The sequence below is a fragment of the Sturnira hondurensis genome, unplaced genomic scaffold (assembly GCF_014824575.4).
Source record: "Sturnira hondurensis isolate 20B ecotype Veracruz unplaced genomic scaffold, ASM1482457v3 Scaffold0024822, whole genome shotgun sequence".
In the NCBI taxonomy this organism is placed as follows: Eukaryota; Metazoa; Chordata; class Mammalia; order Chiroptera; family Phyllostomidae; genus Sturnira; species Sturnira hondurensis.
The window spans coordinates 3,687,986-3,714,714 of record NW_028097453.1 but is presented as its reverse complement, the minus strand read 5'-3'; the positions used below and the strand labels follow the sequence as shown (position 1 = coordinate 3,714,714).

General features: G+C 45.7%; 2 protein-coding genes across 3 annotated transcripts in view; one reads left to right on the top strand and one right to left on the bottom strand.

Moving 5' to 3' along the window:
• The window catches only part of TSPAN2 (tetraspanin 2), a 38,967-nt gene extending 23,952 nt beyond the window's left edge, over nucleotides 1–15,015 (top strand). Inside the window, exons 3-8 of the mRNA XM_037038830.1 lie at nucleotides 2,397–2,494; nucleotides 3,793–3,867; nucleotides 5,159–5,257; nucleotides 6,985–7,056; nucleotides 9,968–10,051; nucleotides 12,573–15,015. Of these exons, the coding sequence (XP_036894725.1) occupies nucleotides 2,397–2,494; nucleotides 3,793–3,867; nucleotides 5,159–5,257; nucleotides 6,985–7,056; nucleotides 9,968–10,051; nucleotides 12,573–12,638 (494 nt within the window). The 3' untranslated portion in view covers nucleotides 12,639–15,015. The remainder of the gene's footprint in view (nucleotides 1–2,396; nucleotides 2,495–3,792; nucleotides 3,868–5,158; nucleotides 5,258–6,984; nucleotides 7,057–9,967; nucleotides 10,052–12,572) is intronic.
• Nucleotides 15,016–22,268: 7,253 nt separating this feature from the next.
• TSHB (thyroid stimulating hormone subunit beta) lies at nucleotides 22,269–26,357 on the bottom strand. Of its 2 annotated transcripts, none has more exons than XM_037038853.1 (3): nucleotides 26,210–26,357; nucleotides 23,029–23,191; nucleotides 22,269–22,588 (listed from the first exon to the last, which is right to left on the bottom strand). In XM_037038853.1, the coding sequence occupies exons 2-3, from the start codon at nucleotides 23,188–23,190 to the stop codon at nucleotides 22,334–22,336; spliced, it is 417 nt and encodes a 138-aa protein (XP_036894748.1). In that variant the 5' UTR covers nucleotide 23,191; nucleotides 26,210–26,357; the 3' UTR covers nucleotides 22,269–22,333. The 2 variants fall into 2 exon arrangements, with proteins under 2 accessions (XP_036894748.1, XP_036894749.1); XM_037038854.1 differs by having other exon boundaries at nucleotides 26,215–26,357.
• Nucleotides 26,358–26,729: the final 372 nt, after the last annotated feature.

Genomic DNA, 26,729 nt, shown 5'->3' with positions numbered 1-26,729 from the left:
TGTGCTTGGGACTGAGCGTGCTTGCCGCCAGGGGGCGTGCCCTGGCCTCCTCAGGCCCCAGTGCTTCTGTCTACTGCCCCCTCCTCCCTATGTTTGATGACTCTCTGGGGCCCTTTCTCATCTACTTGACCTTGGGAGAGCCCAGCCCTGTGGTGACTTCTTGGACATCTACTTGGATGTGTTTCCAGTGTGTATCTCGAAGCCCGTCCAGAGGTGAGGTCTGATTTGCTCTCTCTTAATCCTCACGTCCAGCAACACTGATTGAGAATTCTGCCATGTGCTGGGCATATTCTAGGTAGGATGATAAGGCTTGTTTGTGGATTAACATCTACAGAGGAAGACATATACGAGAACCTGCAAATGCACAAAATGGAAAAGAGCAGGCCAGGTTAGACCCCCGAGAATCCTCATGTGGCTGGAGTGCAGGATGGACAAGGACTCGGAGGGGGCGGGTCCCTAGGCTGTGACCCCGGGTAGGCAGAATGGTGGGTAGGCAATGGAGGTTGCAAGCAGGAAATCAATAGAGTAAGGTGTCCACCTTCTAGCCATTCTTCCGGGGAACTGACTGAGTAGGGTGGTGTGTGGCTGCCCTGCAGCCCGTGGGGTGGGAACCAGGCTCCAGCCTCTGCGTCCTGCCTGTTGCCATCTCGCTTCCTTGACCTCATTAGTAAAACAGAAATGTATCGCTCGCCTTGCATTTGGACTGTTCTGAGGAGCCCAGAGATGATAGAAATGGAAGAGCTTTGAAAACTTAATTTTTTTAAAACCATAAGGTGTTTAGGCAGTGGGGCCAACAGTCGTATTGTTTAAATATCATTTCTCTCATTCCCACATCCATTCCCCACAGAACTGCTTTCTTAGAGGGAAGGGGAGGGGAGGAAGCGGCAGGGCCAGCAGAGCGGGAAATAAAGAAGTACCTGCCTCGGGAGTGCAGAACCCAGGGCTTCCCCAGCCCGAGGAGGTTCCGAGCAGGAAGCGGGGCCGCCTGGGCCGCGCCCCACCTCTGTCGGCACAGATCGGATCTGCCCACAAACCACCGGAGGCACCCAGGGGGCCCCTGGAGGCACCTGCAGGCCAGGCTCAGGGTTTCCCCACAGAGGCGGCACCCAGCTCCCCACCCTTGCTGCGACTGGGAGTGGTTTCCAAGTGACTCATGTGAATAAAATGCAAAAAAATAAAATAGAGGCATTTTTCTAAGCAAGTCAAGTGCCAGGCCTTGTATTGTGTTCTAACTTATCTCAGGATCAGAGGAGGAAATAAGGAAAGACTCGGCTTTCTCTCTCTTGGAAGGAGAACATTTCTGCCCTTTTCTTTCTCTGTGAGGACTGTCCCCGCGGCTTGACTTAGGTAGTACGAGAAATTCCCACCCGAGTCAAGGCTGCTGTCATTGCTGGAGAGGCCAGAGAGGAACGTGACCATGCGCAGGCTGTGAGTGAAGGCAGATGGCTATTTTTATCCAGCTCTCTGAGCTTGGGCAAATTGTTTAACCTTTTAGACAGTTCTTCTGTCTTAAAAAAAATGGAGATGGTATGTGCTTCTTGAAGATTAAGTGAATAAATCTGTGCCAGGTGCTCAGAACAGTGCCTGGAGAAAAAAAGGCCTTAATAAATGTAGTTCATGATGTCTTAATAACAGCATTATTTGGTGTAATTAACCCCCTCCTGGCTGTTCTTGTGGCACCGCCCCCCAGGGGGCCACTGCGTGTAGTGTGGCCTCCAAAGTTGATGGTTCACACGGAATCTCATCACCTCACCGCCCCGTCCTGCCTGCTCTGTAACCAAAAGCCCCTTGTCCCACCCTCCCGCTGCTTCCCCTTCTGTGCCAGGGTGGCCCATGCATAGCCCTTTCCCTCCCTCGGTGTCCTCGTGGCCTCTCAGAGATGAGACAGCCCTCAGTCCACAGGGCCGCGGGTGGTAGGGGGCTCCTGGAAGCTGTGGGTGGTGTCTCTGCCCCTCAGGTGGCTCCCGACCCTCCTGACGCCTGTCATCAAGTTCACACCAGGAGTGGTGGTACCCACCTTGAGGGGGTGATGGGAGTCTGAACGGTGGAGGGCCAGGCCTACAGCAGGCCTGTGGGAGGGCTGAAAGCAGGGGCAGGGGGTGGGACAGACGTGGGTCCAGTCCTTGCTGGGCCGGGGCCGAGAGCGGGTCCCCTCACCTCTATAAGCCCAGCGTTCTTTGTGCACTGAGGATGGTAGCGGCCCTCCCTCTCAGGATCCTTGTGCGGACTAAATCGGGTGAATGAAGGCTCAGCAAGACCTCCGCAGGCGGCACCCTCTGTATTACTGACAGCCTGGGGTCCTGCCCTGCGAACGCTGAGCAGTGGTGGCCGTGCTGTGCAGGGACAGCGCCTGCTGGAGCCAGCGCTCAGCGTCCCCTCCGCCCTCTTCCCCGCAGGGCTCTACGTGCTGGTCGGTGCAGGGGCCCTGATGATGGCCGTGGGCTTCTTCGGGTGCTGCGGAGCCATGCGGGAGTCGCAGTGCGTGCTCGGATCCGTAAGTGGGGCGCCAGGGAGTTGGTCTGAAGGGAGCCCGACATCCAGCCTCCAACGCCAGCCCCTTCCAGGACACACCGAGGCCTTGGCACTGACCTGCTCCCCAGAGTCTCCATTTCTCCACCTCTTGCATAAGAATAATATTATCTTTGTCCCTGCCTCATATGGAAAGGGGGATGCAGGGTGGGGAATGAGGTCATTAGTATAAAGAGATTTGGGGAGGAAAAGTGTCTAACAGTGGAAAGGAGAGATTGGGACTGTTCTTTTTAAAAAACACTACTTCACAGCAAAGGAGGCGGCTGGAAGCTTCCTAAAGGCAGAGAAGTGCTGGGTTCAAGGAGAAAAGGCAAAACTTCACCAAACAAGCCTCCTGCAGCTTATTTTAACAAGCAGACTGTCTTGATTTTTTTTTGGAATGGAATAATTTCTGTGAACTGCTATATGCCCATTGCCAGTGTGACCCAAGAGAAATGGAGAGAAGGGAGAAAACTGACAGGAAGGAAGGAATTTTTCATGTTTCCCCACCAGGAGCCAGACCCAGCGGGTTTACGGGCAGCCTGTCCTTGCCTAGCGCAGCCTTTGACTGTTGCTGGGTAGATTCGCCCTCTAACGCATCTTCAGGCCCTTCCTCCCCTCTCTCTTTCCCCTGCTACTGAGCACCTCTCTGTCTTGTCTATCGCCGAGCTTAGTCAGATCAGAGCAGACCCAAGAGACCGGAATGGAAATCTGTCCGGGACACCTGCACCTCCACCACCACCTCCTCAGAGAAGCTTCCAGGCTGCACGGCCTCAGGTCACACCTTCCCCAAAGCCAGGCCCCAGCCGTCACTCTCCGCCTCCTGCTCTTCTTTTGTAGTTTTACAGAACCTCTTTTGTCCAGCAAGTGTTATTTTGAGTACAGGTGCTAGGCACCATTTTGATATCATTACTGGAAATTATTTCCCTCAGCTTTTGTATTGCTTTATTCCCTTCTCATAGCATCACCTTTCTAATGTAAGGTCCACGGTAGCGGAGGCGGGGGGATCTTGCCTTATTCCCCACTATCTACCCAGCACCAAGGGTAGTACCCAGCACAATGTAAATGCTCAATAAACAATTGCTCAATGAATTAATGAGTTAATGAATGAATGAATGAATGAATGAATGAATAAACTACAAGGGACTAAGGGGCACATGCTTCCTGCTAGATCAACTCGCAGTAATAACCTTGCCTAATGTTTTTCAAATGAAACCAGAATCAAAGAGGCTAAATAAATCAAAAAGGTACTGAATTAATGAAGTGAGTGTCTTCTCTCTACAGTTCTTCACCTGCCTACTGGTGATATTTGCTGCTGAAGTAACCACTGGAGTGTTCGCCTTCATAGGCAAGGGTGTAGTAAGTAAAAATGTCTTACAATTTCTTTGTATGATGGTTCAAATGTTCTTGCTATGGCAAAAGACAGGAGGCAATTGATACTCACAGTGATGTTATAAAACCAAGGAACCCACACAAATACCATTCATGCAAAACTGCTTAACCCAGAGGCATTGTATGGGTCGGGACTGAGCGTCTGAGTGTGCATACATGTGCACGTCATTTTCACCAGCTTCATAAAGGTGTCTGTGATTTTTTTAAAATAAAAGGATCTCTAGTCTAAAATTACCCCATCTGAAATGGAATAGAAGTCAGATTGCAGATGTGAGAAAGAGGGTTGGGGAAGAATGTACATTTTCATCCCTTGTGACCACCACTTGTCCTTAGGGCTTGGCCGGGACCGAGGCCACGTCACCTCAAATACTAAAGCCTGACCTCCGCGTGCTGGTGAAGCCAGTTTATTTAGATCTGTGCTCAAACCGTAGGCGTCCAGAACAGGCCATCGGGAGAAGCCACCGAGGAAGTGGCCTCTAGGACGCTTAAAACACGCTGTGGCCGAGAGAGGCATTTTCGAAACGGGAACAGAGGAAGAATGGAACCTTAGGTTTACTGTGTTTCACATAAACTCACATGCTGTCACTATGGTGTTTATGGAACTATTTTGGATTTTTAAAAATAGTAAACATGTAGAATAAGTAAACACCGCCTCCTTTGGGATTTTCCTAAGGTAGCTGGTTGTGTTTGTAGAGGAATTCTCCACACTTCATGTGCAATTTGAATGCGGAAACAGTTTTCCTTGGTCATGAATGACTTTGAAGCCAAGTCATGGGAAGAGTTGAGTTGTTTTAACCAGTGGGTGCCAAGAAGCACAGGTCGTGACCCCAGCCATACATCCCAACCACCTGGGTTGCCCAGCAACCTGGGGTCCAGTTGATGCTGAAGCCCCAGGTTCGAGGCATCAAGGTTCGATGAACCTGCACTGTAAGAAATCTTTCTAGTCTGTGAAAATTACTCTTGTTAACTTATCCTGCCATCTTCAAAAGTATCTTAGAAACCCTAGAACCTATGATCTGTTCCAATTACGCAGAATTATCTTAAAATACAAATAAACATTGGAAAGACTGCATTTTTGAAGGGTCAGGAAGAGGGAGTTTTCCTTGATGAAAGGAGAATGTTTGAAATTTCATTAGAATTGTAAAGGTGATTTTAAAAAAGAAAAAAAAAAGATCTCTAGTACAAGATTATCTCATCTGGAATGGAGCAGAAGTCAGATTCCACTCACTGGCCCCTCGGTTTTCCCGGTGTTTTTCAGGCTATACGACACGTTCAGACCATGTATGAAGAGGCTTACAATGATTACCTTAAAGACAGGGGGAGGGGCAATGGGACTCTCACTACCTTCCACTCAACAGTAAGTAGCTTTACTTCTTCCTTAAAATTCAACCTTCTAAATGTGACTTAGAGCAGGTTCTCTCTGATCACATGGGTTAAAAATAAAACGCATGGGATATTGCAAATGTTTTGTAAATTATATGCTATAATGTGTATATATGTATATGCACATCTATGTGTACATATATTTCTATTTACATATTCTAGTAGTGTAAGTTTACTGTTGAAAAATCCTTTAAAAAAAGAAAAAGAAAAGCATCCTTAAAGAATTTTAGTATATCAAAAAAATTTTTAATATATCTAGATTTTCTTATTCAATGTCTGTTCATGCTGCTTTCCCACCCTAAAGAGATGTTCTAGAATTTATATCATATCAGTATACATTATTTGCATACTATTAATTATTTGCCATGATAGTTAAGGAAAGCAGCTGTATTTCACAAAGATTGGAAAATATAATAGCACAAAACTGTGATTTTGATGTTTTCCAGAGTTGTTGTAAATTTTATTTGGTTTTTATATACTGGGTCCCACAATTGTATTAGCCTCCTAGTTTTCAAAATACCAAGAAAGAAACAAAATGTTCTTTTTGGCAAATTTCAAACATAAGTAAATAACTGAGAGTCAGTTCGGCGAGGTCACGCAGCCGCGCCACGGTCCAGCCCTGCTGGGGGCCACCGTGCAGGCCACGCATCGAACCCAGAGGAGGAAGCGGCCAGGCACACGGAGTTCACGAGAGGAGGGCAGGGCACGTGCCCCAAAGACAAGAAAGCACAAATGAGAGCGTGGAGAAAGTAGCCCAAACACTATCGGCTTCTCTCCAAGGGTGGCATCACCGTGCACCAGACACAGCTGTGACCTTAGAGCCCGAAAAGCTCACTCTTAGCCGCAGCCCTGCCACTGGACAGCTTCGTGACCTGAGTCAGTTCCTTGCCTCCCTGATACTTGGCTCCCCTTGTTTGTAAAATAAAGGAGTACGTGAGACAGCCAATTCCTTTCCTTCTGGAAGGTCCTCTCATCAGGGCACTGCTGCAAGCTACACGCACTTAATCAAGGAAGGCTGGCAGAGTTGTGGGATTTCTCACCGCTGTGATACAGAGAAGGAGGCCAGAGCCCCTGGGCCACGAGTTTCCAGGGATCCCAGCCCTAGTCTGTTCGAAGAATGTCCTGGGAGGCACCACCCACTTACCCTGCTCAGCCTCAGCTGCTCCGAGGGCAGCAAGCTGCACACAGGTTCCTTTGTCTTTGAAGGGCCGTCCCCAAGGCAGGACACCTGTTTGCTGGCCAGTCTTCCGGCCCTGGTCTTCAGCCCCTGGAGTTTGCTGTGGCCACTTCTCCACTCCCAGGCTGCCCCAGTTAATGAACCCTTCCCGAAGCTCGTAAAACCCCAGCTACTCCGCAGGTTAAATTACTCCCAGACTTGAAAGAAAAAAATCTGAAGGCCCAACTCCTGTCCGAAAAACAGCAGTTCACACAGATCCTAAAATTAACTCCTTGCCTCTTTGGGTTGCCTTGAGTCACTTCCCATCGTAAAACCGAGACAAATTCAGAGAAGTCATTTTCTCATTCCGCCTGCACGGTCACGTGACTCCCCGCTCTCTCCACAAAGGCGTCTGGGTTGCGGGGTTGCGGTGACCGGACCTCCAGCAGCTTTGCCACTGGGCACCCCAGGCCTTAGTGGTGGTGCCCAGACTTGCAGCCGCTGGCCCCCCTCCTGTGTCTAAAAGCTGTTTTCCGACGCCCTAGTTTCAGTGCTGTGGGAAAGAACGGCCCGGACTGGTCCAACCCACGTGCCCGAAGGACCTTCCAGGACCCAAGGTAAGCACCTCCAGCAGGGTCCTCTCCCAGTGCTGTCTGGGCTTCGGCTTTGTTCTCTCAAGTAAGAGCTGGGTCTCCATCTCCCGGGCCCCGGGCAATGATGCAGGTGCTAGGGCACTGTTTTAGCTCACTAGTGTATCTCACTGATTCAGTGTACACCCAAGAATGCGGCCCCACGTCTGCATGGGCGTCATGGTGCCGGTAAGCGCTTGGTGATAAAGCGCTGTGTGTAAGGCACCATGCCAGTTCTGAAAACGCTAGGAAAAATGCAGGTCCCTTTCTCAGTGGCCTCGCGGGCTGGTCAAGGGACGTGGTGCTGTGCCTGAACTCTGTGCAGGGTGCAGAGCAGACAGGCTTCACACAGCATGGGGCCCTTGAGCTGAGTGTTGACAAAGGAAGGTCATTCCAGGCCCAGAAAGCAGCAGTGGCAGAGGCAGGGCGGTCTGATGCTCCGGGACTGCAGAACAGCTTGTCCAGAGCGAATGGTGGGGAACATTTTTTGGAGAGGCGGTCAGAGGCATGATTTCACACCTGGAAGCTTGGGGAAGCACAGAGGATTAACACAGTCAGCTTTGCATTGCAGGGAGGGCACTCAGGCTGCTGGGTGTGTCTGGTAGAGTCAAAGGTTAGAGACTATGGAGAAAGGCCACTTAGGTGACATTCGGTGGTCACCCTGGTAAGAGAGAAGATGAAGGGTTAGAGCAAGTCACAACAGTGGGGAGGGAGAGGAAGGGACAGATTCAGCGATGTTCAGGGGGTGGAATCAGAAGTTGTCAGGCCTGGACAACTTGTTGGGCTTGAGTCGGAAGGAGAGGAGGCAGCTAAGACTTCAGACTTCTGATGGGCGGAGGCCCCACTCACTGAGCATGGTGAGTGTGGGAAAGGAGCAGATCTTGGGAGCAGAGGACGGCTGCAGCCTCGGTCAAGTTTGCACTTCGGGTGCCTGTGGGACTTACAGGTAATCTTTGTTGAAGACGCGGGTGTGGAATCCAAGTATACTGGTGGTCGCTGAAGCCATATTGGTAGGTGTGGATGAGAGCACGCAGGGAGAGAGTGTGGGATGGGGAAGAGGTGGCTGGAAACGGGTCAACGAGGAGGTACGCCGAGGGCGAGAAGCCAGAATGAGACTGCAAAGGAGCGGGAGTCAGGGAGAGCCCAGCGACAGTGGCACCCAGGAAACGGGAGGAGATGGCATGTCCCACAGAGTCAGATGCCGGGAGGAGGGTAAGAGTGTGGAGGCTGGAAATAATTTGTTGGATTTGGTGCTTAGAAGACAGTTAATGGCATTCACCACGTGATTCCGGTGCATCGGTGGGGAAAACACAGGCACCACGTGGGACATGAGGGAAATAGGGGAATGTGGGAACAGTGATGTCGACGTCTGAGGCATTGGGCTGTGAAGGGGTGGGTGAGAATTTACTCCCCACTTGCATTGCAAAGCCCACTGAACACTCCCTGAGTCCTTCTGAGTTGGGGGAAGTGAACAAGACAGCCACTGCCCGTGAGGGCGCGCCCTCTGGCTGGGGTAACATCCAGGGAGGCATCGCCCCAACTGGCAGCACAAGAAACTCAGCCAAGGGCACGGGACTCGAGGGCTCCCGGAAGCTCCCCTGGCGTGATTCTGAGGGTGAATTTTGAAGGGTGAGTAGGAGTTCAGCAAGCAAACAAAGGAATGAACACTCCCCCTAGAGGACATCAGGCAAACGCAACGCAGAGGCAAGAGAAGGTAGCTGTATCCAGGAGAGTGTGCGGGTGGGGGAGGGCCTGTCCAGCTGAGTGCTTTTAGAGGGGGCACCTGTTCTTGAAGGGCCTCCAATACTCTCCTGAAGCCAGAAATTGGGGCTGCATGCCGTATGCTTAGTGTGCCATTGCAGGTGGGCTCTGGGATGGCATTTGGGTTTTGCTGAGTCTGACATAGTAGCACTAAGGAGGACTGAAGGGAGGTGAGTAGCCTGGAGCTGGAGAGACCAGGTGGGAAAACTGTAACTGCATGGTCAGCCAAGGGTTGCTAATCGGGCAGGAATGGAGAGGAAAAGCCCTTCTAGAAAGTGAAAGGACCCAGTGACCAGCGAGACAGGAGAGAAGCCAGACGCCCACTGCTGGGTCCTGGCTTCCCTGTCTGGAGGGATGATGGCATCATTTACCGAACTGAGGAATAGAGAACAAGCAAATTTTGTAGAAAAAAAAAGTGAGGTCAGTGTTTAACAGGGGGATTTGGTGGAGCCAGTGGAACCTCCAAGTGGAAACGCCCAGTAGGCAGTTGGAAAATTTGGTTTGCGGCTCAGGAGAGAGGTTTGGGGATCTTAAAGCTGTAGACTGAATTTGCTCTGTTAGGTTGGGGGAAAAGAAGAAGGATGGAACTCTGGGAAACAGCACTTAGAAATGGCCAGAGGAAGGGCTGCCAAATAAGGAGACTAGGAGTGGGCAGACACCAGTGAGGAGGCAGGGCGAGGGAGCAGGGACTGTGCCCAGGGCCGGGTGCTGCCACCGAGGTCGGTTTGGCATTCACCAGGCACTGTGGACACAAAGACGAGTGACCCAAAGTCCCTGCTCTCAAGGAACTCGAAGTCCCACAGCAGAGGCGACCTCAGCGGTGGACTGAGCGCAGTGACAGAGGTGCCGTGAACACAGGGTGGGGCTTAGGTGAGGCCAGAGGCTGGGGGTCCAGGGGGAGGCAGACCGGAGTAGTGACTTCTGGCCAAGCTGAAAAGGCACAGTTGTATATAAAGAAGGAAGTTTGTGTCTAAGAACGCACCAGCAAAGCTAGTGGTTATCTTTAGTGCTATCTGTGTACAGGGTTCGGTACTCTCCGCGGTTTCAGGCATCCACCGGGGTCTCAGGGCGTATCCCCCATGGAGCAAGGGGGACAACTGTCCCATCAGGTGTTACACGTGACTTTTTCCCACAACAGAACTGCATTGACGAAATCGAGACCGTAATCAGTGTCAAGCTCCAGCTCATCGGAATTGTCGGCATTGGAGTCGCAGCTCTCACGGTGAGAAAGTTTCAGAACATAGCCTCTGCCCTCAAAGGAGCCTCGTGCCTTTGCACCTTATTTCTCTTCGTGTGATGGCAGTGTCTTGGGAGACATGTCTTGGGAAAGACAAAGCCATCTGTTGACAGGGCAGCTCCAAACAAAGCTAATTAAATACATTAAGACTGAGATCTCTGAAATACGATACAAATATCATAGCATAATGACAACCTTGAGTTTATCATTGTAATAATTTCCCAATTTAAATCCACCAAGCTTAACCTAGACCAGTGGTTCTCAGTTCTGGGCTCTTCCTACGGTTAGAGATGTAAAACAGCATCAGGTTAACCCTCACGTGTGGTCTGCAGAGCCGGCGCAGTGTGGCAATGAGCAGCGTGAGCTCTGGCGTGATCACACGGTGTGGCTTTTGCTTTTGGCTTTGCTCCTTACAAGTCCTGGAATCGTGGGAAAGCTTCCTAATTTCTCTGTGCCTCAATTCCCCTGCCTGTAAAACAAGGATTTTAATGTACCAACCTCTTAAGATCGTTGTGAAGATTAAACACAATACTACATATCAAGTGTTATTAGAAGCCATAGTGCCTGGAGCACAGCAGTGAATGCATGCTGGCCGTTCATGCAATCTGCGTGCTCCCAAACACAGAATCCAGGCAGAGGGAACAGTGCGTGTGACAGTCTGGGCCGTAGTGCCTCCAGGCACTGCAGGTGGCTCGGCACTTCTAACGTACAGAAGAAGAGTGTGTGAGAATGGCTAGGGACTGAAGGGTGCGGTAGGAGTAGCAATAAGAGATGACAAGGACAGGGTGTGAGGGTCCAGGTAACTGAGGTCTTTGTCCTTTCGGAGGTTGGGTAGAAAGAGGGGAAGCCACCGAGGGTTAGAAGGACCTGGAGACAAAGTCGGAGGGAAGCAAGACTGGAGTCAGGTGGGGCCAGTGAAGAGGTGATTTCCATTGCTGAGGGTTTGAGTGCAAAGAGCTAATGCTGAGGAAGTACTTACCCTCTAACCCTCTATGTAGGCTGACTCCTGGCCTAACCTAAGGCAGGGGCAGTGGGAATTGCAAGGAAATCAACAAATTGGCAAGTCTGGGGAGACACTCAAGCATCTTTCCTCTTGCCTGTGTTTGGAGCACAGGGGTGGGGAGGCAGGTGAATATACCATGCTGAGGACCCCAGTCCAGGGACACCTCTCAGGGCCTCCCCACCTGTCCGGCGGCTAGCCTGATCACCATCCTGAGGTGGAACATTTAAGAACGTTCTGCATAACAGAAGTACCAGGCAGACCCTCCTCACAATTCTCTAGTCTCGATGAATGAGCCTCCTAGAAGCGGTCGGTCACCCCGGCCTGATGACAGTGGCAGGATGAGGCTGATAGAATGTCCTCCTGAGGGGACCCTCTAGAGTAAAACCAGGTGAGGCTGGGGTTGAATCCAGCATTACATTCCCTCTGGTGGCCACCTTGAATCAGTATCCCCTGATTTTCTCCCTTAATTCTTTTCTTCCTGTGGTAGGAACTGCACAGAGCAGTCAGTTAGCCAGATGTCCATTAGGTGTCTCCCCTGCCACACACTGGTACTGACTTCTGTCGGCCAGAATCGTGGGGCCCCGGCTTGGAGGCCACTCCCTGACTTAAGCCCACCCCTTCCCTTCTGAAATAAAGGACAAACACGTGTCCTCTTTAACTTGGCACTTGCAGATGCTAGTCTGATACAGGATGGGACTGAGGAGAGAACCAGAGAGTCATGGCAATGATTTCTATAAACAAACACTGACAAGAGTTTATAAACATTGGGCCCATAGAGAGCACTCCTCCAGCTCTGCAAAATGGTAGGGGGAAGGGCTGAGGGCAAGGATCTTTGGGCCCCCTTCTATTCGAAGCGTCTCAGTGGCTACTAAGCTTGACAAGCACTTGGCTTCTCCGAAACTATCCAAGATGTAGAAGACACCAGGAATATCACAGCTCAAACACCTTGGTTTATGTTTTGGAAAAACTATCGAGTTAAATAGTGAAGCACCACTTATACTTAGAAATGGAGTGGGAATGAAGAGACGGTCCACTTTTTAACGTGCAGCCGCCATTGCAAAAACTCAAAGCATTTCCAACAACAGACAACTACTTAGACCACAGGCATATTTCAACAACTAGTGGCTAAAAACACTTCTCAAAGCAAAGATAGACAAGATCTGAAGTTAACCTGAAATATAAAACTCCCCAAACAGTACTGTATTATTGGTATTTTATAATTATTAACAACTGTTCTAGAAGCTAGACGTAGAGCTCTTTTCTGAAAGCCAAGCCTTGTTACTTTTCAACAATAATGAAATTGGAGTGCATTCTAGGCAGAATTAATATGGAAGTCTCTAACCCGTAGTCATAATTAAGGAGATATATAAAAATGCCATTTATAACCAGTAATTGCTGGTTCTATTACTTGTTAACTTGAGTTAGACACACGGGTAGTCTGCTGTGCTTTCCGTCAGTTTCCATCATCTGAAAGTCATTAACATGCAAGTCCTTCTCTTTCAGATCCTTGGCATGGTGTTCAGCATGGTCCTTTGCTGCGCAATCCGAAACTCCAGAGACGTGATATGAAGCTACTTTCACGAGAAAACTGCAATCTAGAGCTTTCACATACACGTCCCAGGAGCTGTCTCCTGGCTCATTTTTCATATTCAAAGGACATTAGGATTTAAATACTTTTCTCTCAATTGTACATTTGCACATGTATGTATGTTTGGCTCACCACTGACTTACCCCTCGAGTGAATGCCTACGTATACTGACTGGGAACATATTTGTGTGTGACTTGTGTGCTTCTGGTATATGCATCATACAGAATGAAATCAGTTTGCTGGGAATGCCTGAATGGGTACACAGTGAAAGGAACAGCCTATGGAATATTTAACTCTAGAAAAAGATCAGAAACTTTGATAAACATAGTAATGGCCTGGTTTCTCAGAGTCTAGCCACAGAAAGTTAGGCACAGAGTTCAGGGACCCCTGGTCCACAGAAGCAATAAGCCACAGGAATGGAGAGACCACAGTGCAGGGTTAAAATGATTGGGTCTGAGGAGAGTGTGAGGGTTCCTGGGGTTTTTTTACATACATGCTCTCCCCAGAATACAGTCAACCACAGTTTTAGCCCTAAATACATCTGTACAACTAAATATAGCATGGAAAGTCTAATTTGAATAAGTCATATTTTCCTAGTATTTAAAAACAAAACAAAAAACTCCCTCTGCAAAGAGGGTTACACAGACAATCGTGTGTCCTATAAACGTGACTTGTAAGGACTGAAAAAGAAAAAGCCTTTTAATGACTTTTTAAGAAAATATTTTTGTTCTTATATAAAGGTGTTTAAATGTTGCTTTATTGCTTTCTTTCCCTGACGCTGCTCTGAACCACTGCAACCCTCACACCCACAAAAGGGCTTCTATCTCAGACTCCTCCATGTTTCCCAAATGCAAGGACACGACGACTGAAATGAGAGATGGGCAGCTGTCACTTGTGGGAAAGAGAATTTTACAGGCACTGTATCTTTAAAATACCTCATAACTTGAGTTTACATATTTTCCTAATTTTTATATTTTTCTTATTTATTCACCTAGAGCTCTTCTTCATAGATTAAGAAGTACAGTTTTTACTGCTTAAAGTAAATAAAACAAAATCCTTCATTAAGTCGAAATATTATATCATGAGCGTCCTTGGCAAACCCAAAACAAAGAGCCTCTTCTCCGGGCTGTGTGCACACACAGAGAACCCCCACAGTACAAGAATATGTCCACACACACACACACCAGAAACCTGTTTTTCTCAGTGCAAGGCCCCCATATAAATAAAATTCTCATGTTCTTTTATGGTCTTGATGCTTCATTTTAAGTACACCCAAATTTAGGATCTAAATGGACATAGTTGTCCATTTTTAATAACCTGGTACATTTAGCAAATCATGGCGTTCTGTTTAGGATTACACTCAAAAAGCCCATACACAAGAGTGACAGTACTGTGCACTTTGAGACGGCCGAGTACGTTTGCACATGTGTGAGAATGCAAGTCTCTCGGTGTGCTCTTCCGAGAAACTGCAAGTCATTTCACTGAGAAGCTTCACGGCTTGAAATCGTCTCGCTGCCACACAGATCGGCGCTTCCCCTTCCACCATACCTGCTATTTCTCGGAGACCTTTCTAGAAAAGAAGAAAAGTCAGGCTGGAAGCAAGCTGAAAATTGAATTGCGCATGGCTACTTTACCGTATCTAAGACAATCACTTCACAAAATAGGGGTTTATACCTCAGTGGTTGAGAAATACAACCTTTTCAGCAAAGAACAATCAGCCCATGTCTCTTGATGGCTTTATTCATCTGTCTGCGTGAAGACAGGGAACAGGCCCAAATGCAAACTCAGGTTTTTTCCAGCTCAGACTTGCCTCTGAGTCAGCAGAAATGAGTTTTGTTGTATATCCGAATTAACAACCTTAAAAAAGGACTACAACAGTTAAAAGTAGAAGAGAAGAGGTGGCCCATCTCTTCACTCCTGGTCCATTTGTAATTATATTTACTTGTTAATGTGCTCGTTTTGGAGTGATTTCTCCAAATTATGTGCCCTGAGTAAAATTAGAGATTTCTAAGTGAGGGTAGATACACACACACACACACACACACACATGTCTTGAATGTATATATACACCTTGAATTCCTATATATCTTGAACCTATATAGAGCTATTGAGTATGTACCTCTTGAATATATACATATATAACACGACTATATGTATACATGTGTGCATGTGTATGCATGTATACATATATGGGTATATGTATATACGCAAATATAAACTTTTGTCTATGTCTGTTTACCTGTACTGATATGAAGTCAGACCCAAACATTTTCTTAAGCCTCTGGTGCCAAAGCCCTGACTTAGAACTTCTCGATGAAATATTTAAAGGTATTTCAAATTAAATTTTCTATGCACTACTATTGCTTGTTTATCTTAAAATCCTGTTGTATCTTCATGCACACCTTCACACAGCGCATCCAAAGGTCACCAATCCACCCACACAGTACGGTGAGAAAGGGAACGTCAGGAGCTGGATTCTAAAGCAGCAAGTCCTGGCTGGTGTAGCTCAGTGGATTGAGCGCAGGCCTGCGAACCACACGATCGTGGTTCAAATCCCAGTCAGGGCACATGCCTGGGTTGCAGGCCAGTTCCCAGCAGGGGACTCACAACAGGCAACCACACATTGATATTTCTCTCCTTCCTTTCCTCTCTATAGATAAATGAATAAGTAAATAAAAATCTTTAAAAGAAAAAAGAAAGCAACATTTTAAGGGCTCGCATTTCATACGGCTGTATTTCATCTAACAGTGTTTCACCCAAAGTGTACCTCTTCCCCAGAGTAGCTCCTCTTTGTCCACGGTTTAATCTGTAAACTGCACACTGGTGCAGGGCCCAGTGTGGCCCGCCCCCGCCCCCGTGCGGATGCCCCCACCAACCTCAGTGGTTGCTCTCTTCTCCCCAGTAAGGAACGCTAACGGGTTTGCTTGGTGTAAATGAGGCTGCAGGAAGACAGCAGTGGGGGAGGCCATGCACCTCCCCTTTTGAAAGAAGTTTATCAAAGATTAAAGGGATGAGGCATCCTCTGTATCATGGGTAAAATGTGGTTTCCGTGGCTCTAAGGACAGTGGCTGGGAGTTTGGGAGGAACACCCCAGCATTCCCAATTCACTGCTCCCCTGGCAGGTGCTTTGGCCACCAGCCCCTCGGTGTCACGGTGTCAGCTACCCCACTTTCCCCATCCCTCGGAGGGGGCCTTACAGGTCCCTGAAGCCAGTTGTTTACATGCGTCATCTCAGTTTGGACTCATCAAAATCAAATTTGGGGGAAGGTATATTTTAAGAAAGACAAAGGTTTTCTATTTCTTTTCAACATGACATTATTTTTCCTATAAAACATACCTGTAAGGTATCATACGGAGGATTCCCTGAGAGGTAAAAAGACCACACCAGTGCAAAATGTCATTATCATTTTGTTGATATCCTCGCGGTAACAGCGCTAAACACATGCCAAGAATCCACTGCTCACATGACTGTCTCTGGAGAGACGGAAACATGAAGAATGGAAGTAAAATACCCAGGATGTTGCAAAGCCAAATCTGTGCTGACTTGATAAAGTTTTCAGCTGCTGGGCCAGAAACCCTTCCAAAGCCCTGGTATTTGGGGAGTTTTGGGGGGTGGAGGGGAGTTTCCAATATAATTTTTGATGGTTTCATTTACATTAAATAGAAAAAATTTAAATTGAAAGAAGTAACCAACAAAGTGCTTAGTATGCTTGGTAACCAACGAATATTAAGTACTGTTATAATTATGTTGTCAGGGAGATGTTCTGTTCATTGTAAATCACACAAAATCATGTGTAACCACAGACACCTCCATAAATACCTATGTGAACACACTCATTTGCTGAATTAATGAGTAGCTTTTGCTGTATTTCCCAATTCTATTTTAATTCAAAGACTTGGTATTAATAGCCCCAGACAAAGACCCTCTATTTTTTTCTGGGACTGCTCTGCCTTGTAAGAGGGAACTCACTCAAATGTTAGAAATATTTTCCTTTACTTTGTTTTTGTACTACTATTTTGTACACTAAAAAAAACCTCTGTAACAACACTGATATGCTAAGACGAACAGGACAAGTCTCTGCCCTTAAGAAGCTCAAAATCGTGGGCCCTGCTGGGTAGCTCAGCTGGTTAGAGTGTCATCTGGCTACACCAAGGTTGTGAGTTTGATACCTGTGCAAGGCAGATACAAGAATCAATGAATACTTTAAAAACGTAGAACAAATCTATGTTCCTCTCCCTAAAAAAACCACAATTTTTTTAAAAAGAAGCTTAGAGTGGAAAAGAGCTGGCAAGTCTAATTCCCATAAAGTAAGTACCATGATAATCACTAACCCAGAGTGGACCCACTCATCCCTGCGGATAATGGTCACAGGAGAGAGGTTTCCTAAGTTCTGAGGTCTCTAAACTGAGTGCTGAAGAACCCATACAAATCAGCCAGTGAAGGTAACAACGGGGGTAGGGAAGCAAAGGAGACTCCTGGGAAGCAACCCACAAGGAGACGGAAACAGAGGTGTGTGTAAACAACGCCAGAGGGCAGGATGAGAAGGGAGGAGACAAAGGGCCCTGTTACACTGACCTCATCTTTGTACAGAGAGGTCATTGGGAAGATTTTAAACAATGAGTTACAAAATCAAATTTGAAATTTTTAAAGATTACCTAGCTTCAGTGTGAGCAACTGGAGGACAAAGACCAGAGTCATGAGGCTTCTAACTAATGTACTGGAAATCCTACCAGGAAGAAGCAGATGGATGTAAGAGAAAAGGAAGGAAAGGGGAACCTAGAATCACTCCCAGGTGTCTTGGTAGCTGGAAGAGGGCAGAGCACGGAAGAAAAGCCAGCTGCGGCGCCACGTTCGAGAGGACTACAGAACACCCGAGGCAACAGAAACAGACCCTGGATATGCGGCTCCGAAGCTCAGAGAAGAAGCCTGGGTTAGACTGTAGCTGAGGAATCTGCAATATAAAAGTACTAACACCCAGGTCTGAAAAATCTGAGCTGCCGCTCAGGTGTAAGACTTCAGTGAGGAATTTGAGTTTGAAAAATCCAATGAACAAGACAAACAGAAACTCATACACACTACAGTATGGTGGTTACCAGAGGGAAAGGGGTGTGGGGGAAGGAAGAGGTAGTAAAGGGGGTCAGATATGGGATATACGGTGACAGAAGGAGTTTGAACTGAGTGGTAAGCACAATGCAATATCCAGATGATATGGAATTATATGCTTGAAACTTATATATTTTTACTAACCAATGTCACCCCAGTAAATGTAATTTAAAATTTTTTAAATTATAAAATCATCTACTAAGTTAAAAGTCCAAAACATTTATTTCCCATTCGTTTTTTAATCTCAAACGAGGGTCTCTCTTCGCTCCCTGCATTTTCAGTAGCCACCACCTAAACTGTCTTTCTGAAATGGATATAATTCCTAAGGATACCCAAGGCTGAATTAATACAAACCCATTTCCCATACGCTCCACATTGAATGGTGTCCGCAGGGGCCCGCGGACACCAGCATCGCACCCCTGGCCCTACTTTCATTAAGTTTGCAATCCTCACCCCTCCCGCACCAACTGAAATTCCACTCGCAAAAGGAAGTACAGTCCAGAACTACATGACTGTCACCTGCTGAGAACCATAGCATAGATTTTGTCATCTTAGAGGAGGGGGTAGAAAGAGAAGGCATGAAAGGAGGAAAATGTTGACTTTGGCCTCGCGAGGACTGATTAGAAGTGCCAAGGGCGTGTTTCATTGTGAAGCCGGGTGTGTGACTTCCACTGAGCCCTGTGGGGAAGAAGAGAGGTCAGGGAAGATCAGAACCAAAAAGCGTCCTGTGTATCGGACCAGCAGCCAGTCATGGCCGACCCTACTGAAAACTGTTGCAAGGGGAGACGGGAGTAGAGCTCAAATGGCAATGAGTCGAGAAGAGAACTGAGAAATGAGAAAGTAAATGGTTAGTGTGGGGAGCTTGCTATGGTCTGAATGTTTAGGTCCCCCGAAAATTCCTATGTTGGAACCCTAAGGACCAATGTGATGTTATTAGGAGGTAGGGCCATTGGGAGGGGCCCGGGTCATAAGGATAAACACTTCATAATTGGATTAGTGTTTTTATAAAAGAGACCCCATAGAGATCCCTTGCCCCTTCCACCAAGCGAGGACACAGCAAGAAAGAGCCAGCTATGAACCAGGCAAAGGGCTCTCACCAGAACAGGACTCTGCTGGTGCCACGACCCTGAACTCCCCAAGCTCCACAGCTGTGAGAAATAGGTTGCTGCTGTTTATAAGCTACCCCTGTCTGCAGCATTCTGTGGCCCAAAGGGGCTGGCTGTACAGGGCTCTTTCACAAAGAAACTGGAATAAGAATTCAAGGAGAGAGGGACAAAAGTAAAAGATTGCACAGGGTCAAGAGAGGGTCGTTTGCCTATTTTTGCCTTTTTTTTTTAAGGATGAGAAGAAACTGTAGTCTACTCCATACTGAGGAGGAGGAGGAGTCCGTAAGAAGGAAGCAAGAGGAGGTACAAGAGGAAACAGAAAGGCTCTGGAGGAAATGTGGGATGGGATCAGGAGCATCTTTTTGAACGATCCTTTGCTAAGGATGCTGAATTAGTACTTTTGAGTTGCAAGTGTCAAACCCAACTCTAACTAACCCAAGCAGAAAAGGAAATTTGTGACGTAAGGGTTGATGCTGGCTTCAGAATAGGCTCCAAGAATATCAGTAGGTCTCTCCTCCTCAGTCTCCTTGCTGTCCTCCGGGTCGGCTTTCTTCCCAGGCAGGTTATCCCCAGGGGATGCCAACGGTGGACAGCAGTCTAGGCTCACATTCTATGAGCTTGGGGACCTCAACAGGCCAAGCACTCCTCTGTCCAAAAGTTACAGTACCAGCCCTCAGACTGACTCCTACTAGAAAAGACTGGGTCACGTGCCCATCCCTGAATCGGTCAGGCTTAGTTGAGCCCAAGCGGCAGGCCCACCTTCATTAGTCCCACCCAAGCTATTTGAATGGAAGACAGTGGTAGGAAGGACCCCTGAAGAAAATCAGAGTGTAGCTACCAGAAGAAGGGACATGGATGCTAGGAAAGCAAATATGGCGGGAAGGAGGAAAGTAACAGAAGTAGAGAAAGTGACACAGGGTTGTTTTCAAAGATAGATACAAATGAACCAGGTAAAAGAATATGGAAGAACCAACACTGAACAATAGGGTTAGAGTAGAAGCTCCCGCAAAAGAAGTTTTATTGCACTGAGACTTGCTGCTCAAAAAAGGAGGGGCCAATTTCTTATACAAAAGAACTTTTATTACTTGAAGTCCCTATTATCAGGAAGCATTATGCCGTTACCCTTCTGTATGTCCGTCCTGGTGCACACACTCACTCCTAAAGACTTGGGCTGTGAGAACAGCAGAGGTTGCTGCTGCGATCACCCCAAATCCATCTGGTTATAAAAGAACTCTGTATTTCAGAATTCAATGGGGATCAAGAGGGATTTTTTTAAAGCTCTGAGTCTCAAACTTCCTCCACCAAGAACCGACTCTTTGAAACCTTAGGTTGAATGTAAAGACCACGTCAGAAAATATTCCAACGTTTCCGTCCTTCTCCTATCACACAAGCAGCGAGTCTTCATTTCCCATTTCTAAGCTCTCCATGCGTTCTCCTCAACCCAAAGAATACCAATATGCCCAAAACAGCATTTCCATATATCCAAGTTTCTGGATCCAGCTGGGCAAATTGTTGGTCACACCAATGCCTAGGCTCTCGCCTAAGGATTCTTTGTCTTGGACAGCTCCACTTTCGAGTATACTTTAAGTGTTGAACTACACAGTTTAACACAACTATGCCGAATGGACTGCCTTTGGTGAAGGGGATAAAGCACCTCTGACGTGCCGGCTCCAGGGCTCTGCGGCCCAGAGCGGCTCGGGCCCACCACACCCCTTATGGCGTCAGCCCCTCCCTTCAGGTTGAGGCAGCCCATTTCACCAACGTCCCCTGAGCTGCACTGTTTACAGGGGCCTCCCTAAACCTCCCAGGCTTTTCACAGTTAAGTCCTCAGGAAATAGTTTTCAGATTCCATGCAAGTCATATGTGATTAATGCCAGTTAAGTTTGAACATTAGATTTTTTACTCATTACTCAAATATATATGTTTGGTATACAGTTTTCAGAGAGGATGTTATATAACCCTGCAGCCTTAAGTGCCCATGTTACCAAGTAATGAGAGAACCCAATGCTCTGGATGAATATTTGGAGGTCACACTAATATTACCTTCAGACATTAAGGTAAAAATAATGGAAATTCCTGACTTTGAATATAAATGTACAACTCCTCCCTTCCCATTGGAAGAGCATGGGCTTGGCATTACCCAGCTACACCACCTCACCATCCCTATGGGCATGGCTGGCATGCAGGCGTGTGCGTGATGCCCAGCTGAATGCATCTAGTGGCTGTGGGACACAGCAAAGCCAACTGGCCCGGCCAATGGTTGACTTTCGCCCAGAAGGCAGCAGTGTGGATGGAGCAAAATGGACAAACACAGGGTAAGTCGCCTTTTTGAGGTCAAGTCTGCAGGGAACTGGGTCTGCACCTATTTGAAACCAAGCTCCCACAAAAGAGCACCTACAGAAGGAAAAGGAAAATATCAGCCGCTCACCAAGCACATTTACCAGAACACAGTGTTTCAATATTGATCAACGTTTAGGTTAGAATTTCCGATGCTTCTACTCCATTAAATCCCTTAGCACTCTCCCCTGGCCCTAAAATCTTTCATAATCATATTAGGTTTTCATGGCATCAACAGCCAAAACAACGCAGGTTGCTCTTGGTATAAATGCTGAAAACTGTCTCTTATTACTTGAAAGACTACAAAGGATTTAGACATTCACATGTAAAATGATCGTGGCCTCTTTTCTAGGCTTTGAAGGTATAACTTTCATAAGTCAGCCCACCAAAGTATTTAAATTAAAGAGAATAGTTCTTCAAATAGAAGACAGTGTTTCATGCGTGCTAGTGAGGTTTTATCCCGTGCATTTGAATGATTAGGATAAAAAACTACATTGCAGATTTCACATATTCCTTACTCTCCATCTCCACTCCAGTCCTTTGGAAGTTGATATTATGTGGACTCCACATATTAATCTGGGGCTTTGGATTCTCATGTCACCTGATAACTTGGACACTTAAAGCTGTAGGATTATAATATCCCCTCTGATAGCTGTGTATCAAATACAGATATTTGATTAATGAGTAAAGAGTCTGATGTTCAGATCTAACTGGTACCCCTGGTTTCTGATCACATTAACCTTTCCTTGTAACTCTACAGCGTTCCCACATTCACTGTCTACATCAAGGCAAAATCCATGGCCCTGTGTAAAGAGCTTGCTCAAGGCTGGCTTTCATTAGAATTTCAGGTCCCTGTTCTCCATTTTACCTGCACTCCGCCCTGTCATGTGGAAACCATTCTTCGCACGAGCTCAAAAGGCCCTTTCGGTCACCCTTTCTTTTAGCACCCCTAGGTGCATACATGCATAGCACGTATGCATAGCACCTCACACATGCATACATGGGGTACAGGCATGGATGAGACAGTACTCAAAATGCACACGACGTGTTGTGGAATATATTGATATATTATTAGTTTTATTCCAGGCAAACACAGGTAACTGAATTGCAAATTACATCACCACTGAAGTCAGATAGAAAACCCCACCATATAGGACTGCTGAGGTTTGGTGCAGTAGTTCGTCCTGACGGCCTCGTGTGCACAGTCACTGTAGTCGGTATCGCACTTGCCACACTTACAGCTTACAGCTGTGGGATAGGAGAAATAAGGACTAACATGGCGCGGGCACCCTGGTATTTCTACAGTCTTGTACGTGAAGTCTCTATATGTACACACATCCTGGGACAGAGCATGTTTGGGAAGAAAGAGCTTGCCATTGATATCCTGCGGAGAGAGCAGAAAAGGGAACATAGTGGAATAGGACTTTAGGGTACACACAGATAATGAAAACAAATAGAAATGAATTCACCTATATTCCATTGTCACAAATAGGACTGGGAGAGGGTTTCTTAGCCCTGTTTAACATGTACCAACTCAACACAGCATCACTGAACCCCAGAGAGACAAAAGTGGCATACCTTTATCCTGGATCACAGGAATAAGATAATAAAGTGTGGGAGTAAACTGTTACAAAATTACCTGTGCCTGTTGTGCTGAGTAGATGCACATAATACTGTAACCTTTACATTCTCCACTAAGGAGCCAATCACCACTAGATCTGGAAAGTGGGGATGTGATTTATCTCATTTCCTTTCTGGATAGAAATGGACTAAAGCCTAGGTTTATCTGATTTACAGCTCAAAGAAGTGAGATGGTCTACATACCCGTGTCATACAATATCCAGCGCAGATGGTGGTGTTGATGGCTAGGCAATAATCACACTCCTTCCTTTCGACGTGCATCACATACTCAGTCAGAATACAAAAAGAGGTCACTTGCCCACATGCAAGGCCAAAAAGCATGGACAACAGGAAGATGGCAGTCATGCTAAATCAGAGATAAAATTAAAGAATGTATTAGATGTATCCTTTAGTACATTCAGAAGGGACATTTGGAAAGAACTAAAAATATACGCATTTTATGTCCCGGTTGGTGTAGCTCAGTGGATTGAGTGCAGGCTGCAAACCAAAGTGCCACCGGTTCGATTCCCAGTAAGGGCACATGCCTGGGTTGCCAGCCAGGTCCCCTTGTGGGTGGCACATGAGAGGCAACCACACATTGATGTTTCCTTCCCTCTCTTTCTCCTTCTCTTTTCCTCTAAAAATAAATAAATAAACAAACAAACAAATAAAACTTAATTTAAAAAATATATGTATGTATTTTAATACAATGCCTATTTTGTCCTAGGCTCTGTATTAGGTGTTTTTACGTAGTTAATACTCTCAGTAACTTGTCTTTATACACTTAGATGCAGCTATGATCCACAGAGCCCACGGTGCATGTGTGTGGTCATGTGGTGAAGGTCCTGTTTGCAGGTGCTGCTTGGCTCCACTGGAATGGCAAGCCTGAACCACCACAGCAGGGAAGCAGCAGAGACAAAAATGGCAACTAAGTGTAAACCCATGCATTCAAAGGATGCAATCCAAATACCTCCCTCTGTGGTTACAAAAAAATGAATTAACGGTGAAGTTTCAGTAACAGCTTCTCCAGAACTGTAATTTCAAAAAACTGTGGTTAAAAAACCAGCAAACAGTTCATAATTAGAAGGAGCCAAGAAACCAAGAAAGTGCATAATCAGACATAGTACCATGTTAAGACAAATAATCTTGCATTTCATTTTACCCACTGCCTTTCAAGGAAGACAAGATAAGGCTACAGAAAGTAGAGAAAAGATGGGCTGAAACTGCCACTGGTGTTAAGGAGCTAACCCAGACATCCAGACGCTCCCCTTCTCCATCCCTGGGCTATTCCTCTAAGGTTGAAAGCAGTAGAGTTGGACAAGTAAAAAACTGTTACTCAGAAGATGAAATGCATCATCTTAAAAAGGTTACAGATGCAAACAACACAGGTTGACCCAATGAGAGTGATACAGTCCAGGATGGCAGATGCACCACAGGTCAGCCAGGTAAGTAAGACACGTTTGGCTGCACGGAGGACACCGGAGGGTCCACAGGCCGAAGGCAGAAGGAGAATGTGTATCTCAGGAAAGTCCGTCTGATGGAAGAGTTGGTTCAGCATCAACTGCGCATCATAAGGTAATGTTAACATAATCACCTTAGTTCTGCTACTGAGAGTATAATCCAGACTTTGGAATGTAAAGTGATCACTTCAGAAAGTAAGAAGATTTTTTTTTTTTACTTTACAAATGTTGTACAGTTAGCTAGGTATATTTGGATTTTCCTGCTTCTCAAGAATATTGGTCCTGGATTAAGGAAGATAATCACATTTTAAGATGTCCCATGCATAATCAATAAAATATACTTTTAAAAAATCTCCCATGGACCTACGAGAAATTGACTAACACATTTAATCTGTCTAGGCCTCATTTCCCTAGTCGCAGACCAGAGAGAGACAAATACACTCAATCCTTTTTTAAATCCTAGGAACAAAAAAAAAAATCTACCTTAGAATTTTTAACCATTGTCATATTCAGCATGGACACAACACTTCCTCAGAGTTCCTCCTATAAATGTAAAACTCTACCTTCACAAAAGAAAAAATTAAAAGTACTGAGTTATCAACAAAATAGCTGTGTAACTGTGGATGTAAAGAAAGCAAAAATCACTCTTTCTCCTTTACTGCAAATAGTAAAGCTTGAGCCACAAAATTTTCCTATGCCTCAATTTCTTTATGTAGAAAAGGAAAGTTTAGAACCAGAAGACAATCAGGAAACTCCCTTCAGTGCCCGTAGTCCATGATTCTACGTGATAAACTGGTGTCAGACTCCTGGTCTAACAGTGAATTCTCCTTCCAAAGTTCACTGCAATTGTCTGTAATGGAGCAATTTAATATCTTTGTGCCTTCATTTTTCCATATGCCCCATTCTGAACTCATAAAAAAGAATAAAACAACACATGTGATGAACCTGGAGTGCTACATAAAAAAGACTATATAAATATATACATAAACATATATGTATCACTATATAAAATCAGGTGTTAGTTAATACCTCCCTATATAATCTGCCTCAATTTCTCTTTTATCACCTAAATTCTTATCTTTGCAAATTATCTGCCTCTTTTAAAATCATCATAAATTATTTATTGAGCAGCTAAATATAGAAGGCATGATTTTAGGCCCTAAATAACTAGAAATGCTTTTTCAGTGTATGTGTGCACTGCCAATGTTTTTCCTTATTCTAAGATTTCTTGTTTCTTTTGCCCCTTACTCCATTTTTTCTTTCTTTTTTTTTTTTGTTCTCACTACCTTCATTTTCAATAAACACTTTTTTCTCTGCTCTGTTAATTCCCTTCACCAATTTTTTCTCTTCAACTCCCTTGCCACACTACGAAGAGAATCAACTGCCCACCCTATAAACAATCCAGGAACTTACTGAAGCAACACATGCTTCCAGAGAATAAAATGTACTCTAAGACGGATGTGTATACCACACACTATCCAAGGTGGTTTAGCTACTAAATAACTAAAATAAAACAATAAATTACCCCTGTAGATACTCAAAATTGAATTTACTCTAAGTTTCCCCAGAAGTATATTATCATCAAAGGTAACCATTAGTGATTGATTTAATTCAATAAGTAGATTATTCAGTTATCAAAAATATGTAAATCAAAATGTAAATAGGAAAAGAAGGCCATGTACATCAATCAGGGAATTGACTTGTTCGTCTTCAAGTCAATGAAATTTTTCTTATCCATATGGATGTAGCTCACGAAACTTCACCCAACACTGAACTAATTTGGAGCAATAATTAAAATTCTCTGGAGCCAATCCAAGCAAATTATCACTCAGCACTTGCCAGTTTTCAATAAATGATAAAAGGGTTAAAGTAAAAGAGAAAAAGAACATTTCATCTTGCAAAGCCTTCCACGTATAGACACCTACCTTACTCTGCATTGGTGAGCTGAGGCTGCAGTGACTCAGACTAAAGCCTCTGGGTTCACTTTATACCCTCCAGGGTAATTCCTCTCTGATCTTGTTTAGACAACTGTGTTTGAATTACTGCTCCCTTATCTGAAAAACATCTATTGAAAATTCATACTGAACCCCAAACAAAATGTGTTTAAACAATTTCACAATGCCTCCCTCTGGAAACTCTGACATTATTGCAGCACAGATTTTCTTTTCTCCTATTTCAAAATAAAGTTACCCTTTAAAATACATTCTTTATTAACTTATTAATATTGCAAAGGAAATACACAGAAAGAGAAAAAACCTTACCATCAGCTAAGTCTGATATGGAAATAAAATTTTATTTGGCACATGAGGGCCCCAAATTTTACCTAAGTGCTCGTTCAGAGACAAATAAAAGTACTGCTTACCAACAAAGCAAAGGCAACTTTTTAATGGAAATCCAGGACACTTGGCACATACGTTTCTGACTAAAACAAAAAAAAAAGGAGTT

Excerpts from the sequence above, each read along its gene's own strand:
- TSHB (XM_037038853.1), bottom strand. The coding sequence starts at position 23,190 with ATGACTGCCATCTTCCTGTTGTCCATGCTTTTTGGCCTTGCATGTGGG. Across the intron at positions 22,589-23,028 it reads CTGGATATTGTATGACACGG|GATATCAATGGCAAGCTCTT; the intron begins GTATGTAGACCA and ends CTCTCTCCGCAG.